Source organism: Cydia strobilella, chromosome 17 (genome assembly GCF_947568885.1).
Source record: "Cydia strobilella chromosome 17, ilCydStro3.1, whole genome shotgun sequence".
Taxonomy (NCBI): Eukaryota; Metazoa; Arthropoda; class Insecta; order Lepidoptera; family Tortricidae; genus Cydia; species Cydia strobilella.
In genome coordinates, this window is record NC_086057.1 from 10,780,295 (window position 1) to 10,798,936 (window position 18,642).

General features: G+C 38.8%; 2 protein-coding genes across 8 annotated transcripts in view; one reads left to right on the top strand and one right to left on the bottom strand.

Moving 5' to 3' along the window:
* The window catches only part of LOC134748873 (endophilin-A), a 60,009-nt gene that overhangs the window by 17,316 nt on the left and 24,051 nt on the right, over positions 1-18,642 (bottom strand). For all 7 annotated transcript variants that reach the window (XM_063683701.1, XM_063683703.1, XM_063683702.1 and 4 more), the window contains exons 2-6: positions 10,630-10,703; positions 2,013-2,081; positions 1,167-1,383; positions 632-765; positions 340-406 (exon numbers count right to left, since the gene is read on the bottom strand). In XM_063683701.1, the coding sequence (XP_063539771.1) occupies positions 340-406; positions 632-765; positions 1,167-1,383; positions 2,013-2,081; positions 10,630-10,674 (532 nt within the window). In that variant the 5' untranslated portion in view covers positions 10,675-10,703. The remainder of the gene's footprint in view (positions 1-339; positions 407-631; positions 766-1,166; positions 1,384-2,012; positions 2,082-10,629; positions 10,704-18,642) is intronic.
* Positions 15,325-18,496, top strand: LOC134748727 (alpha-(1,3)-fucosyltransferase C-like). Its single transcript, XM_063683501.1, has 4 exons — positions 15,325-15,416; positions 15,458-16,451; positions 17,404-17,496; positions 18,281-18,496. Exons 2-4 carry the CDS (start codon positions 15,523-15,525, stop codon positions 18,486-18,488), a joined length of 1,230 nt encoding a protein of 409 aa, XP_063539571.1. The 5' UTR covers positions 15,325-15,416; positions 15,458-15,522; the 3' UTR covers positions 18,489-18,496.

Below are 18,642 nucleotides of genomic sequence, written 5' to 3' on the forward strand. Positions count from 1 at the left end.
ACGACCACAGATAAGACAATTACTTGAATTTTGACAACCCTAAATAGCCGAAAGGGATAGTACCATATATTTGAAAGGGATAGCATGATTCGACCCTGAACCGCTGTCAAACCTCGGTTTTGTAGGAAGTTTCCTTTCTGTACGGTAGTACTATTATTTATTCTGTGATAAGGCTGAGGTTTAAGAGTGTCTTCAGATATTTTTGAGTAACTTGCTCCAATTTATCTGGCGACTGTGCTCTCACGTTCACGACGTGCTACGCGAACTTTAGCAAGTACGGTACGAACGTGAGTCAAACCGGGCTTTATACTGTAAGAAGATGATGTAAATCATAATCACCTTTTGCTTGGCGACGTCGTTTGCAGTCGAAGTCCAATCTACGGCCCTGTAGTTTCTTTCGGTGGTGCTAAAAAACATTTCATGTTGAATTTGTAACCAGCATAGAGAAGCGGTGTCCAAAAAAATATTACTCAGTTAATGTAATTTAATGCTCGCGAATCTGCTACGACAGTTACCAGTATGTTTGGTTTTAGTAGATTACAAACGGCTTGAGCACACGCAACGAGCTGGAACCTTGCTTCGTCTAGTGCCCTTTAATGTAAAAAGATATGGAAGCAAATAAGGAACGTACCATAACTTCTTTGAGGTCTTTGGTTTGCAGGTGGTGCAGTGGTTCGAGGAAGCTTTGTTTGATGTTGTCGTCGAGGGAATACTTAATGTCCGCCATATTTTTCATGGCCTCACCCATTTCGATGAGACATTGGGCTGAAACAATAAATTATATCATAAATTAATTAATCAAATTATACTTATGGCCCAAGACACGCACCAGTATCACATTTTTCCGGTATATACGAGGTAGCACTTCCGTCATGGGGCTACGGCATAGCACTACGTAGCGGAGCTGTGCTTTGTATCAAAAGCTCCAGTACGCTGATACTTAACCCTAATTTACAGAAAACTGCCTTCTCTAAGTCTTCGTTTGCACGTTGTACAGTTTCAATCGCTCAGCACGCCCTCTGGCTAAGGATAGGTATTGTCTTTCGCCCACCCACGATTAACTGATTAGATAAACAACGAGCATCTTCATTCGGTATAGAAATATTTAAATGAAAAAACATTTTCTACAGTTGCCTAAGTTTACTTTGTTACAATTCGCTACTTACAGAACACAGTGTCCTCTCCAAGTTTCTTCCCGTAGTGCAGCATACAGTCGCCCAGCACGCCCTCTGGCTGAGGGTAGGTATTGCTCTTCGCCTGCCCGCTCAGTTTGCTGATTCCCTTCACGGCGGCCATCTTTGCTCGCGCTGTCGGATTTGGCTGGAGAAACTCTTTTGTTTTGATTTGTAGTTCTTCCACGAGTTCGCATGTTACGTCTGTTTTCTGAAACATATTGAAATCGAAATTTGAGACGAAACTTACGGAACCTAACACGCTAAAATCTGTGATGTTATTCAATACATACATACACAAAAAACCTTCCTTGATCGTCAGTTTCAGTTGAGTAAAACGTATATATTGTCAAAGAAACACCGCGCTGCGGTATTTTATGCTTTTATTAAAACACTAGACTACACTAACCACTAGAGGAAGAACAATAGACGAACCGACACCGGAAGCAGGTACGAGTATGCTACTCGAGGCTTCTACACGGCAAGGAGTTTTTGAAAGTGTTTAGTAAACAAACCCCCTAGAAGGATATTCGCCGCATTGCCGTATTGTTTTGATGCGATGCGAGACGAGTATACAAAGCATCAGCGCTTCGGCACCTCTAAGCGAAAGACGGGTGCCAAATTTTAAACATACATATGTATTTACTACCATCGCAGTATACAATTTAATATAATCATGGCAGTATAAAATAAAAATCCTACTCCTATATTATGAAGTGTAATAGATTTAGGTATACATTTGATTCCCTCAAACAATGAGGTGTTTAATGTCAAATTAACTCCATATTCCAGCTCGGTGTTACCGAGCCTGTAAATTAAATGTAATGTTGAATAACTTACTCTTTCCATTTCCACGAAGTCCAAATCCAATTTCGTGCCTTCGGCACCTCCCATTTTCTCCGTGACATACTGAAACAAAGGAAAGCAATAAATTAACGAAGCTGTTTATCAAATTTAGATACATACATATATACATATAATCACGCCTATTTCCCGGAGGGGTAGGCAGAGACCACGGATTTCCACTTGCTACGATCCTGACATACCTCTTTCGCTTCCTTCACTTTCATAACATTCCTCATACACGCTCGCCGGCGGTTTGTTAATTACTTATTTGACAAATGACATCTAAATACAATCGGGTCGCAATGTTCTCAGGGCCGGTTGCATCCAACTGTCTCTTATAAATTAATAGCGTTATTTATAAACACGCTACAAGCCTGAATTAGCTATTAATCGTTTGTTTTAATCTGTCTATTGGACTTACGTATTTGTAAGAAAGGCATAAAACATAAATTAACTAATTAAGGCTGGTTAAGATTTATGATATAAGGGGGCTTGTAGGAGACACTTAGAGACAGAGCAATATGCTTTAAGGATGGTAGGCCAAATCAGACAAAATGGTCAAAAATATTCAATGCTATCTGACGTTGTAAATTGTAATCTACGTAGTAATGTAATAATACGTAGTACGTACGTAGTAGGTTATTACGCTACGCTTATATGTACAACAAACTCATTCCTTACGACCTAATAAACTAGGTAAGATAAATCACCATTTACCGAGAAACAATTAGATTCGTGTTTTGCCGACACGCTGTTTTAATTTTCGTGTAGGTCTACGTACCTACATAATTAAACACGCGACTTCTAATTTTAAACGGTATACTAAATTAGTAAAATCTTGAAAGTTCTAGCACGATCAATAAAAAGACCGAATCCGCATAGCAGCAGCGTCAGGTCAATTGGGTTCGTTAGAGGTGAGTCTAGAGTGCTAAGAGGTAACTAATATTAAGTGACAATTTAAGCGCGAAACAACACATTTTGTATGAATTCACCTAACGCGATTTTAATACGCTAAATTAAATAATTTTCCGGAAATTTACAGTTAAATGCCTACAATCCAAAAAAACTTTCACTTGCATCGTGGTTTCATAAAACCGCACAATTACTTTTTTAATTACGTAACCATACACGTGCCTTTAAAAATTGAGGAGTTCCATCAATTCCTCATGGATATTAACCATCAGATCAGATCCAGATTAATATGGGACCACCTTGGAAGTACCTCCTTTCGAACAAAAAAAAAAAGAATTAGGTACTCAAATCGGACCACGGGTCTCCGAGTAATCGGTGAACATACTTATATATAAAAAAACCGGCCAAGTGCGAGTCGGACTCGCCCACCGAGGGTTCCGTACTTTTAGTATTTGTTGTTATAGCGGCAACAGAAATACATCATCTGTGAAAATTTCAACTGTCTAGCTATCACGGTTCATGAGATACAGCCTTGTGACAGATGGACAGACGGACAGCGGAGTCTTAGTAATAGGGTCCCGTTTTTACCCTTTGGGTACGGAACCCTAAAAATATGGTGAGTGTCGTGGAACACTCGGTTGGAAAGAAGTAAAGAAAGGCTGCTGACGTGTTCATGTTCATGCTCATGGTCATGTTTTTATCTTGTCTTTTGTCTCTTGTGTTCTTGTGTTCTCGTGTCTTGTTTTGTTCTGTTCTGTTCTGTTCTGTTATCTAGTAAGGCTTGTGACGCCAATATTTAACATTTGCATCTATCGCACTAGTATGGTATGTGACGCCAATATCAAACATTTGCATCGATCGCAGTAATATGGTATGTGACGCCAATATCAAACATTTGTATCCATCAAATAAAACTATGAAAACGGATTATATCGCGTATATTGAATTTATAATACATCCCGACGTTTCGAACTCTTTACAGCGTTCGTGGTCAACGGGTGACACACCCGTCACGACACACACACACGGGGTCACCCGTTGACCACGAACGCTGTAAAGAGTTCGAAACGTCGGGATGTATTATAAATTCAATATACGCGATATAATCCGTTTTCATAGTTTTATTTCATGAGTAACTATCGCGGTAACCGAAGACAATATTATTTGTATCCATCGCAATAACGCAATGGTCTGTGACGGCAAATGCGGATAAAGGGGCCCACTGATTATCAGTCCGCCGGACGATATCAGTTGTTCGGAACTGTCAACTTTTTGTTTTAACTGACAGGCTGATATCGTCCGGCGGACTGATAATCAGTGGGCCCCTTAAAGGAAACGGTATGACTCATGAATTTTATCTGGCAAAAATGGGGTTTGCAGGAAAGGGGACTTATATAGCATTATTTTTCACAACGACGGGACTTAATCGCGTAAAATAAGTTTTAAATTTACCACCGACGTTTCGAGGACCGCGTTGTCCCCGTGGTCTCGGAGAAGACTGGCTCAAGTTAACATCAACATCTTCTAGGCGCGCAAGTTTTTCGAACTACCCGCACTTGGCCTTAACGTCGGAGGTAAATTTAAAACTTATTTTACGCGATTAAGTCCCGTCGTTGTGAAAAATAATGAGTAAAGATCGTGAAAGTTTAAATCAGTGTTATATAGCATTATTATTTATTGTTTGCCTTATCACGAGCGTCTCTACAGTCAAGGGAATAAATATTATACATTCCCAAAGTTTCAAAAATATGTGTACGCTCATGAACACACCTTAGACAATATAGTCGTGTTGACATATTTTTGAGCCATTTGTCTGGTTCGATATTTTTGCCTTCGACTGTACAAAGTATTTCACGGGATCCTGCCTGCGAATAGCCAATTGAAACAAAGCGTCTAGATATTTGTTCGCGTGTTCAAATTTGATCCGCACTCCAGGCGACTCGACAAAGGATCGCTCATGTGAGACTAGGAGCCGATCTATAGAGTTGGAAGTACAATATCGTTATTTTAGACTATGTCAATTGGAAATTTATCAATTAGTTTTTTGAAGCAGAAAAGAAGTTTGCTGAAATGTTAACAACAGGTTAAAATTTATTCTATGGTGTGTTAGGTTGACGTTGTTAAATTATTGATGTATGGTGTATTGATGTTACCAACCAGTTGTTTAGATCCGGAGAAGAACATACGATACTTTTAACCGAGGAATCATTCCCTGATTAATGGGTGCACAAAATGTTAATAGGTACAGCCGACGTCAGTCAGGTGCATGAGGATGTGGTTTTAAAACTAAAGAGAACTTACGGCCAAGGAATTTAATTTCAGTACCATTTAGTACCTTGTCACAGTGACAATAGTATGAGCTCCCTAGCGACTTTCATATTGAGTGTCACTGCGACAAGGTACGGAAAATAAATACTTTGACTGTATTACACTCTAACAGTCAAGGTCTAAAACACCTATCTGTGTACCAATAAAGGACCGAAAAGACTGTAGCTTTCTTGTAGTGAGTGGGACTCGCAGATATCTTCCACAATACTCAAGGTAGCGCAGCAGAAAAAGTATGAGAAAAGCATTTTACCCCACAGTGTTATCGTAATAACATCGAAAAGCCGAGCACATACGAAAGCGAAGAATGGCCGTTTAGCCGTGAAGAGTTATCGGAGCGCCGTATAAAACCCGGGGTCGAGGCCTACCCTTGACCGAGATCGTCCTCTCGTTCCGTCGCGAATTATATAACGGAAGCTTCCATGTTACAATGTGAAACGTCGATTTATGGGATTACTTGGTAATCAATAGCATGGCTTATTTATGTAGTAAATCTCGTGGTAGTTAATTGGAATATAGGATTTGAGTCTAAATATTTTACAAGCTTCAATTTAGTGGGTACCTATCACCTAGTTTTTCAGCGTATATCATTCAACTTGGGCTCGTTAGAATTATTGTGAAACCTGTCTGAAATAACAGTAAAAAACATGTCAGTCAAAAAAACGCACTATTACGCAAATACTTATAACCCCCCCACCCCACCCCCCACCTCTTATTTCAAGGGTTCAAAATATACTTGGCTATAAAACCTTGTAGGTATCCAAAAAGATTATTGTGAAACCTGTCTGAAATAACAGTAAAAAACATGCATGTGCATGACTGACATGTCAATCAAAAAAACGCACTATTACGCAAATACTTATAACCCCCCCCCCCCAACCTCTTATTTCAAGGGTTCAAAATATACTTGGCTATAAAACCTTGTAGGTATCCAAAAAGAATTCCGGTATTACGGAAGAAGGTTGCCATCTAATGGGATAATTAGTCACCCATGTTTATTACGTTACATTACATAAGCCAATAGCTCGTTAAATATTAAAGCAACATTGTAATGTTCGTGTAACACTAGTCTGCTAGATTGGGCTACTGCGAGCAATTTAAATCTTTAATTGTCCCAATGTCGTAGGATCCTGTCAGGAGACGAAGGCCGCCACAATTGGGGCACGACTATATAGGGCGAGGCGCGGGGTCACGGCCACCGCCCCGCACCCCGCCAGCCCAGGATTTAGATGTAGCACAGTGACAAATTATTTAATTTACCATTTTAACCAAAACCATAGTCAGGATGACGCTATCCTCGCACAAGGCAAGTGACCCCCCTGCAAACAAATCTCTATGCATTGGGGCACTAAACTCTGCAGCTTCCTGTACATTACAATGTACATATTCATTGCAATCTAATAAGAACTTTTCATGAACCAAAAAGACAACACAAGACATTGCACAAGTAAATTCAATATAGGTATATTATAGTAGGTAGGTAGGTATTCAATATAGGTATATTATTCAAAAATCCACCGGGTTGGGTAGATGTAGGCTGAGGCAATATTGTATGCGCCATTAGAGCTCCATCAATCACAAGAGGCTCGATTTACCTACTATATCCGTGCAGGACGAGACGCTTTTAATACAATGTTCTAACTTACAAGAATTACCATACTTGGTAAAGCTTTATCTAAACGGGACATTGCTTATTTGTCAACCGTTTAACTGAGGTGGTTGGTATGAAGTTATTATGGTCACATGTTCACCTAAGGACTAGTCGAAGACTTGGCTGCATGAAGCTCATTTGTATAATATGTTAAATCAAAACCGTTTTAGTGGAATATCCGGAAGACCGCTTTGCTCGGAAAACATATAAAACTCAAAATTGCGCGTTCTCCCAGAGATAAGACCCAGCTAGATCGATTTTTTGCACCCGAAAACCCCCATACTTATAGCAAATATCATCGAAATAGTAAGAGCCGTTTCCGAGATCCCCGAAATATATAAATCCATACTAATCCATACTAATATCATAAAGGCGTAAAGTTTGTGTCCCGGGGAAGGTCATAGAATACTTTTTATCCCCAAACTTACCTCTCAAGGGGGTGAAAAGAGGGGTGAAAATTTGTATGGGGAATCAATAGCCGCTGAACCGATTTAGATGAAACTTGTAATGGGGATAGTTTGAGCTGTGGGAAAGGATACCTATAGAATAATTTTTATCCCTTAAATGGCCTAAATCATCCCTTAAGGGGTGTATAAATGGGGTGGAAAATAGAGTGGACCAATTTGGGGGCGAAAAAAAGGATGGATTTAAAAGCAGATTTGTTTAAAAATTGAGGTACACAAATTACTAATTCCACGCAGACGAAGTTGCGGGCAAAAGCTACTATTATATATACAATAATTGCTCGTTTAATTAAGGTTTAAGGTAATCACCACGCAACTTATTTACTAACGGCCTAAGATAAGTGGTAGACCTTAATAGGAATTTACATACTCTTTAAAGCGTAATTTAAACGGAACAGCTAACTAGAAACTGCTATTACTGACGCCAATTAATGAAAGGGAAACGGAACATAGCGGAAAGGAAACAAAGACTGCGCAAACCGGGGCAAATGATTATTGGACAATTCGCACAGAATCTACTTAACATAGTCACAGAATATTAGTATTATACACAGATCGGACACGCTCCACCCCACCCCGAATATAATTACTTCACCCGCAATAGATTGACAGACTTTATTGACAGAATCTTAGTTCGGAATGTACGAATTACAGGAATTAAAATATTAGCGTTCAGATAGGGACTATTATAAAATTTATTCATAAAACTTTACGGGCCTGATTTTGTTACATACATAAGTCAAGATGACAGATAAAGACAAACGATTCATAGCTAATTCAGGCCAGTAACGCGTTTATGAATAACGCCATATAACTCTAAACAGTCTAAACATGTGTGCACAGAAGGATATAAACATTAAGTTAAAGTATAACGCTAAGAAATATGAGAAGTAAATTGTAATTTCTACGCAAGCTATTTCTAGACTATGAATTTGACTGCTTTAACACATTCACTGCCCCCAACGCACATGTGCGTTCACCGTCATACAAGTTTGATCCTAGGCCACGCCCCCTGGCAGTGAATGCGTTAAGGAGCTTACACATACATTGATGCACACAGACATGACAAGCGCATAGATACTCAAACGATTTCCATATTACGGCATATCCCTCCCCTCCAGTGACATCGTGGCCAGGCTCTGAATACAAGCTCGTGGACGTCACGGTCATTAAGTTTAATGAAGTTCGAGAGAATCCAATCGGTTAATTGCAAAACATTTCATCCGAACAAAATGCAGAATCAGCGGGTTTGAGGTCGATCGATGTTCAGGTGGCCGATTCTGTTCTAACAATAAATATGATATGATCTAAATCTTTCTTCTTCATCCCTATTTTGACCTTAATTGTGAGCTCTATAATCAGCTTTAGCGGCTCACGCAGATTGGCGCTGACTAAATGCAATCAGTGGCGTTAGCATGGTTGTGTTTTTGTCGACTGTCGCGTCTTGCGTCACTTTGGCACTTACCTACTTGTTAGAACGTGACAGACATGGTGACCGACGATAAAGTAATGAGGCGATCATGCTAACGCCGCAGAAGTGGTCTCATAAGCATTTCGCTCAAATTTATTAGTGCGCGTGAGATGTCTGATAACGTGATAACACGACTCAATGTCGTGTCAAAATGAAATAAAAACCATATCAAATTGTCAAGACAGAATCAGCCCAAGTGATCCGATATTTCGGTATTAATTTCTCGTTCTCGTCCAATGTTCGCTTATAAAAATACTAGGTTGAATTAAATATTAACATTCGGAGATGTTGAGAGAGCATAGTAGTATTCATTGTAGGTATATGAAATCCATTTTAATTTAAGCCATTTAAGCCGAGAAACAAGACCGGATTAGCAAAACGCGGGTCCGAATCGTGGTTAATAGAACACATTCACCGTACATAACTGTTATGTTATGAGGCATAATGTATGTTATATCTTTGTCCATTTTCTACGGTCTGATAAATATTAACAAATAACATTAGGAATATTAGGATTCGCTGAACATGATTGAATGGAGGAACAAATAAACTCCGTTCTGTGTCCGTAATATAGTTAAGCCTTCAGATTCCACTATTAGTATAGTAAATTTATAAGGGTCTAAAAGGAGGACAAAGTTTACACGTTGGCCTTAATCTTGGACAAAGAGGGCTTGAGCCTTTAAAGATTGGCGAGCCTATCTCACAACACTATTCCATTGTTTATTTTTATACCGATTAAATACAAGAATACCGCGGGTGCTGTAGACTGTCATGGAATGATATTTGGAATATTACAGGCAATACTATTTCGAGCAAATTTTCCGCAAACCTAATCAGGAGCAGCATGCAGACTTTAATAAACCTTTTCTTGATATATTAGTATTTTCAATATAAAAACAGAACTGTTTCTCAATGCATCTAGCCCGCACTTATAGATTGATGCTAATGAGATGCAATGCGACTAATAATCATATCAAAATTGTTGATGCAGGGTTCTTAAACTAAAGGTAGTATACTTGGTTCGAGTATTATACACGAACATTTATGTATGTTATTGTTATAGTTTTATTATTATCGATTCGATAATAAACTCAATTTCTGGAAGGGATTTCTTATACAAATATTAAAAACAAAATAAAATAATTACCCGATAGGAGGGATCCTATCCGATGACTATAGTCTGCCACAGGCAAACCAATTTGGTCATTAACAGTAGAATAAATAACTACCTATTCAGGTTTTATTTTGGGGTTATATTATAAATATTATAATTTATAATACTCGCATAAAAATGCAGTTTGATTCTCTCTGCATATGCTCCACTGGCAAGCGATTATGTATTTTTAATATATCTGAATGCCGTCTCAGACCGCAGACTTGTTAATTGCTCCAGAGCCCGAAGAAAGCTACAAATATCTCTTCCAAGAAGCACTATACCTACAGTTCGTTTTAATAGAATATGAAAAATCAATAATGACATTTTGCATTTAAATCCGAAGCAAAAGTCCCCAAGTTGACAAAAGGAGTTTTACGAAACGGGAATTAGTTGAACATTTACAATACAAATTACAAATCCCCTTTACTGCACAACCTCAAAATAAAACAAGGAAACACACATAAAAACAGAGGTAAACAAAAGGCCTTATCGCTAAAGAGCAATCTCTTCCAAACAGGTTCAGAAATATTTAAACTTTAGCTAAGAGTTTTTTCTTACACAGTTCTTTCTTTGCAATAAATTGTAAACAATTAATCTATTCTATCAATCGTAAATGAATAACGTTTACTTACTTGATTTGCTTTGTTAATTTGCTTCTTAAGACCCGCGAAAGCCATTGTGTTGATTCCTCGTAGAGCCTAATGGTCTGAAACAATATAATTGTACATTACTAAAGAGGCCGGGAAGTAACGGGTTGCTGGCTGAGAACATATAGACGGCTTCTTTTTTTTCACCAGGAAAAGTTATTTATTTAATCATGCAGAAATCTTTATAGGGCTGTATCTCCTAAACCGTGCGTTGTAGCGCAAAAATATTTAAATTTTAAGGGGTTACTGTGAATATAACGCTTTGGCTGTGGAATGAGCTCCCTGCCGAGGTTTTCCCGAGGGGCTACAGTATGGGGTTCTTCAAAAAAGGAGTGTACAGGTTTTTAAAGGGTCGGCAACGCGCGTGTAATATCTCCGGTGTTGCAGGCGTCCATAGGCTACGGTAACTGCTTACCATCAGGCGGGCCGTATGCTTGATTACCACCGACGTGGTATAAAAAAAAGGTTCAAAGGTGCTTGAATCTTGAAAGAGCATCATCATCATCCAATTTAAGAGCTGTGGGCTCTTGTCGGTGCAGCGTGGTGAAGTTGTCTCCACCTTGGTCGATCCGAAGTCAGCCCTTTAGTATCCTGGTACGACACGGCCCCTGCATGCTCCTTTACTTGGTTCATATAACATTCTTGGCCTTCCCCTACCTCTCCTTCCGTTTATTTTCCCTTCTATAATGTTCCTGATGAATTGGTCGTGTCGTAGCAGGTGGCCGATCATTTTTCCTCTTCTATTTTTAATAATGTTCATTATACTTCTCTTTTCCTTCACTCTCTTTAGGACGTCTTCTTTGGTAACTTTTTCTGTCCAACTTATTCCCTCCATCCTTCGCCAACACCACATTTCAAATGCCTGTATATATTTTTCATCTCTCTTATTTAGCGTCCATGTCTCACATGCGTATAGTGCGATGGACCATATATATGTTTTCATAAATGTCTTTCTTATGTTTAAGGATATACGTGATTTAAATAGGTTTTTCTTCTTATAGAATGTCTGTTTAGCCATTGCAATTCTTGCTTTTATATCTGGAGTACATCTTGAGTTTTCTGTTATGATACTTCCCAAATATTTGAAGTTCTTGACTTGTTCTATATTTTTTCCCCTTATTTTTAGCTCGCTCTTTATATCACCATTCTTAGACACTTCCATAAATTTAGTTTTATTGTTATTAATTTTTAGTCCAAATTCTCGAAATATTTTATCCATTGTATTGACCAACTTCTAAACTTCTAACAACAATCATTATTTTAAATTCAATATTCGCAGCAGTTCCCCCCATGCCATTATTTAATACTTTACTTTGCATTTAAAACAAAAACTATGAATTCATCAAAGTTTTAGGTAGTTGATGCTGGCCTGCACCATAAAAACCGGCCAAGTGCCAGTCGGACTCGCGCACGAAGGGTTCCGTACCATTACGCAAAAAACGGCAAAAAAAATAACGTTTGTTGGAGCCCCACTTAAATATTTATTTTATTCTGTTTTTAGTATTTGTTGTTATAGCGTCAACAGAAATGCATAATTTGTGAAAATGTCAACTGTCTAGCTATCACGGTTCATGTGATACAGCCTGGTGACAGACGGACGGACAGCGCAGTCTTAGTAATAGGGTCCCGTTTTTACCCTTTGGATACGGAACCCTAAAAAGGAGGTTTTTAACACAGTTTCGTTTAAAAATCACGTATTCCAGTAGAGCTGTTAAATAAACAGCTCTACTGGAGTATGGGGCCCAAAGCCGAAAGACCCCATGCAAAGTATGCATTTAACCTTAGTCAAAATATATGTCTTGGCCGTTTATTAATCTACAAGAATATTGTATAACAGAAAAGTAGGTATAATGATCAGTGAATAAAATTTTGTGACGTTAGCACTTCGAGAAAAGGTAGGTAAGGTAGTGCCCTTGCGCTTCGCTTGGCTCGTCTTAGCGGGGGCACTACCGTGTCCCCAGATAATAGTACATTAAGATACAAATGAAAACGGTAGTAAATTCGCAAGGAGTGGCTATAAATTAAAACGAACTGCAAATTACCTATTCGTATGACGTTGATATTTACGACATTAGTGCGGTAAAGTAGTACCATATATAGGTACTGTAAATAGTATTATTTTCATTGGCTCAAAGAATAGTTATTTACGATACAAGTGCGGAAAAGAGGAAATTCGAAACGAGTGGCGATAAATTAAAACACGACCGCAGGGAGTGTTTTAAATCGACACGAGTTGCGAATTACTTATTCGCACGTGTATCGTACAACGTTTTACAGTACATATGGCCCTTAAAACTTTCGACATATGCACGAAAAGTGCTATTTGACGCACTAGTGCAGTAAAGTAGCACCATATGTACTGTAAAGTATTTTTCACTTCTCATGCTCGTAAAGTTCGACTTTAATTCGTGCGTAGACGACATAAAGTTGCTTATTATGTTCTAGAGCATAAAGTAAACTCATCTATTACGACCCTTATTGACTTAGCAATAAAGTCCAAAATCTGCCATACAAACTCGCACAAACTCCTAACCGGCGTGCCCGCGCCCCCGACCGGCCCGAGTACAATTTTCTTTAGTATTGAATAAATACGGTGAAAATAACCTACAATATTGGTTTTTTTTTTGTATATTTTACTCACAATCGAAGTGAAAAGTAGAGTGTATACCTCAGGCATAAATGTCCATTTTTATCCTCGACTATATTGGTCCTCGTCCTCGCTGCGCTTGAACCAATAAATTGCCTCGGATGAAAGTGGATCGCTTTATGCCCTTGTTGTACAATCTACTATTATTAAAGTGTATTATTTTCAAAACTAAAGCCGTGGTAAGTCCGAGCCGATTTTAGATTAGATTTTCTATAGACAGAACTTATTGGGACCGTGTAACATTTTGTAATTTAGCTAATTTAGAATTTTTAACTAGTGACTAAAAAAAAATTTACTTTAGTCTGACTCGTTTGTCTCGTCTGAAAAGTTATTGCAACCGGAAGAAAGCTTATGTAGGTAAGAAAAAAATAGAAGAGAAGCAACTTGTCAAATGGGTATTTCCCATCCTTTTTTGCATGTTGGTTTTTTATTTGTTATTAGAATAACAGTTGAAGATACAAGAAACCGCCAAGGAACAACATATGTATTGTTCCAGAAGCAAATGCCAAAATAAAACGGGCAATAAACACGGGTTGTAAGCAGTAGTTCGAGAATTAGTAAATTATGACCCACGCCTAACCGAAAACCATGGCGTAGACTGTGTAGAGCAACGAGCAGCCTCCTCCCCTCTGATAGAGCGAAGCAAGAAGCACCGTAAACATCGCTGCGGTACAATTTTCGCTCTTGACGGATTTGCTTCGCAATGTTTCATTAATATTTATTTAGCATTGAGTTTTTTGGAATGAAGTTCCTTATCGGCCGGTTTGCGGATGGGGGCACAGAATAACTAATAGTACTACCTGGGGGTTAGGCGAAAAAAAGTGTAAGATTTTGCCGTCACAAGCCATACTAGTGCGATAGATGCAAATGTTTGATATTGGCGTCACAGGCCATACTAGTGCGATAGATGCAAATGTCAAATATTGGCGTACAAGCCATACTAATACGATATATGCAAGAACAGAACAGAACAGAACAAAACATGAGCATGAACATGTCACCGGACTTTCTTAACTTCGTTCCAACCGAGTGTTCCAGGACACACCACTTTTTTTGTTTTCACGTGTCAAACGTACGAGTTATAAATCATTCTGAAGCAAATCTGTCGGAGAGGGAAGAAGGCTGAAGCCAATTAATGATAATCTTATCAACTAATTTCAGTTCGGGCTTACGATGCAATATTACATGCAAAATTGAACATTTAATTGTACTATTAATTTGTATACAAAAAACCTATTCATTGAAGAAAATATTCTTGTACTTAGTTTTATTTTTAATGGTATGGTAACTATTTATTATGATTATGAACAACACAAGCTTTAAACAATTCACTTTGTATATCTGTTTCAAGCAAATTGTAAGATTCGGCATTTTACAAACGGCGTCGTCATTTTACACACGGCGTCGTCATTTTACACACGTTTTCGCGTTTGTAAATTGCCGAAGGCAAATTGTTAGTGCGCTCAATAGTGTCAACGTAAACGTGTTGGTAATCTGAGGGTGATCATGGTTTGCTGTTTTATCAATTTATATTAACTTTTGTACCACACCCTTCTCACGGTCACCAAAATCTCAAGGTCACCCAAAGCCGAATCAGAGCACCCCACCCCACCCCACTATTCACGTGGTCTAGTCTGTCCTATCCCTAGAGAGCAATTACGAGATCGGAGGCGGGGAGGGAGAGAAGCCCTCGCCCGCTGTGACGGAGCGCCTGCTCTTCCGCAGCGCCGGAGCCACCTAGATCCAAAAACCTCCCCCGTCCCACGCGCCTCTAATAAGTCCGACGAACTCCAGATTTGATGGACACCCCAGCGTTTTTCATAGTTTTGACGAGCAGCGCCACGCGTGGTAAATTAAAGAACTAATTCGACCAAAATGCCGCGGCAAATTGCAAACGGCGCTGTTAATGTCATGAGACTCATGAGGTATTTTACAAAATGACGACTTTTTAAAATTTGCCTTCGGCTATTTTACAAACGGCGGATTCTTACAATTTGCCTGCGACATATCGATTTCACATGACTAGCAATTTTAATTTGATAGTTGATAACGATAATAAATGATTAAAATCCACTTCAGGTAACACATAACGAGTGTGGACAAGCTAGCTCTACGTATCCTATTAGTCGCGAACGCTCTGACAGCGGTAAATACAAAATAACAAAGGTGGTGGCACTTGGCGGTAGAGGCAATAGGTAACGGGAATAATATATTTTCCCGGCAATACCGATATGGAATCATCGACGAAACGAAAAATCATTTTTACATGTATGTTAGGATGTTTAATGCTGTTGCTATTATATCAGTGGGATTTTACCAGAAGTGCTTTACAGATACAGGATATGCCAAGTTATACTCAAGCAACCGAGGTATTAATTGCACAGAAGGGGATGAAATATATATTAGTATGGACAAACCCAAAAATTGAACCAATCAACAGTTGGGGTCGAGGACAAGAACAGTTTATTAAACGTAAGTGTAAAGTCAACAGTTGCTACGTAACCCCAAAGCGATCGCTTCTACCGAGCGTCTCAAAGTTCGATGCAGTTGCGTTTCATGGCCCTGAAATAAAAAGAGAATACGTGCCAGACCCAAAAGTACGGAGTCCGCATCAAAAATACGTGTTCGTCAGTAAGGAGTCATCACATTACTACCCGATTTGTGCCGAGAGATATGATGGATATTTCAATTGGACTTGGACTTACAGGTTGGATTCTGACGAATCTTACGGATACATAACTATTAGAAACATTACGGGCGATATCATTGGCCCGAATAAAATTATGCACTGGATAAAACTGGATTCCATGCAATCAATCGATAAAAAGACAACAGTGCTGTTGAATAAAAAAAACAAGACCGCTGCCTGGTTTGTTTCAAACTGCAATAGTTTAAGTAAAAGAGAAAAATTCGTCACTCAGCTGCAATATGAATTAATACGATACGGTTTGGGGATAGACATTTTCGGTGGATGTACTAGGGCATCGAAAAAATGTCCAAGGACAAGAATGAAAGAGTGCTTGAAGATGGTTCAAGAGGAGTACTATTTTTATCTCTCCTTTGAAAATTCGTTTAGCGAAGACTACGTGACTGAGAAATTGCTGACGGCGCTTCAGAATTACGCGGTGCCGGTGGTGTTCGGAGACGCTAACTACACACGGTAAAAATATTGCAAAGGCAATTGTAAAAATAGTAACTATTACTTATGAAACCAACAGAATGTGCGGATGTAGTGCATAATTGTTTTTCATCGTATTTTTTCGGAAACTTTCGTATTTGTCATGCTACTTAAGTCAACCTCAGTACTTTTTGTACCGAGACTGACTGAAATAGCAAGACACGTTCACTCGTACGTTTCCGTGAAAATACGATGGAAAATAATTACGCACTACATCTGTAAATGATCATTTATGCCATTAGCTGTACCTAATTGTTACATATTAGCTCAGCGTAGCAACTTATTTAAGTCGTCGAGATCGCTTAAAACCTTTTCACTTCTCATGCTCGTAAAGTTCGACTTTAAGTCGTGCGTAGACGATATATTTTATGTGCTTACTATGTTCTAGAGCATAAAGTAAAATCATCTATTACGACCCTTATTGACTTAGCAATTATGTCCAAAATCTGCCATACAAACTGCCAGCCCTGCCGGCGCGCTCCCGACCGGCGTGCCCCGCGCTCCCGACCGGCCCCAGTACAATTTTCTTTTGTCTTGATTAAATACGGTAAAATAACGTACAATATTTTTTTTGTATATTTTACAATAGAAGTGAAAAGTATAGCAAGCATAAATGTCCATTTTTATCCTCGACTATATTGGTCCTCGCTGCGCTCGGAAGAATAGAATGAAAATGGATCGCTTTATGCCCTTGTTGTACAATCTACTATCCTAATGCTAAAAATACGAAGTATAATAATTGCCCAAAGAATTAGACTCATCAAAACGAATATTATGAGCCCTATCTCTAGGGGTCTAACTAGCCACCGAAGAGTTCAACTGTCCATCTTCTGGCTCCATTGGCTGACTTTCATTGTTAGTTTGTTACAAGTGAAGTTAAATATACTCGTAACATTAAGTGTGTAATAAAACTCGTGTTTAATGTGCATTTCAGATTCATGCCAGATGGAATCTACTTGCACGGGGGTAAAACAAAGCCGCCCGACTTGGCGAAAGAAATGAATGATATCATAAAAGACAAAGACAGGTAAATATGTGCTTAAATATCCCATTCATCATCATCATAACTTAAGAGCTTTGCTTAGCTATGCTTTGTTTTGCTCTTGTCGGTGGAGTAATTGCCAGTTCTTATCCCATTATACATTAATAATTAAATGTAACAGTATGTATGCTTTTAATATCTAGAAAATCATAACGAATTAAAAAAAATGTTTCAATATCGTAAATAACCAATAATAAAGTTGCAATTACCCACACAATATTATGTATACCAAAGTACTACAATCGTAACTGGCCATTGCGTTAGTTGACCTTTTGTCAACTAACGCAGCGTGTACTACGTAGGCGAACAACACGCGAACGCGAAGCGATGCGGCGCGGGGTGAATCAATCCTTTGATACCTATAGAAGTGTCCTACGTGGGCGATCTCGGTGCGAACGCGAATGCCGTGGGCCCGCCGCGCCGCGCCGCTTCGCTCCGCGTTCGCGGTTCGCGAGTTGTTCGCTTAGATAAGACGCTGCGTAATTGTGAGAATGATGTTACCTGTATTTTCGATGTGTATACTATTACGTATACACATCGAAAATACAGGTAACATCATTCTCACAATTATGTTGACGTGTAAAACTGCCCTTGTGGCCTATTTGCTGAATAAATGTTGAAGTACATGTTTGTATGTCCTCCTAATACTCATTTGTGTTATTTAAATATATGCAATATATATACACTTAGATCGTTCGTTGTGTATTTATTTTTATTTACCAACTATGAATGCCAGTAAATACATTTGATTGTCATTATAAATTTGCAGGTACTACAGTTTCTTCAAGTGGCGTAATCATTATTCTTACCACGATACAGAAGAGGCGCCAGATTCTGATGACCTGTGCAGAATGTGTGAGATGCTTCACGACGAAACTCTTGTGAAGAAGGAAACTGTGTACAAGGATTTCAGAAAATGGTGGAACGTCCCAAGAGCATGCTCAACTATACTTAGCGTTTTAAAAGGGTACTTTTAATATGCATAAAATAATGAGGATGTTATTATTCATGAAAAAATGTATTCAAATTTAGTTCGCTACAGCGCTTCACGAAACAGTGTAATTTGTAAGACGAGCGGGTATCATTTTCTAATAAAAACAGGTTAAAGACTTGCGCTAGGGTCACAAGTAA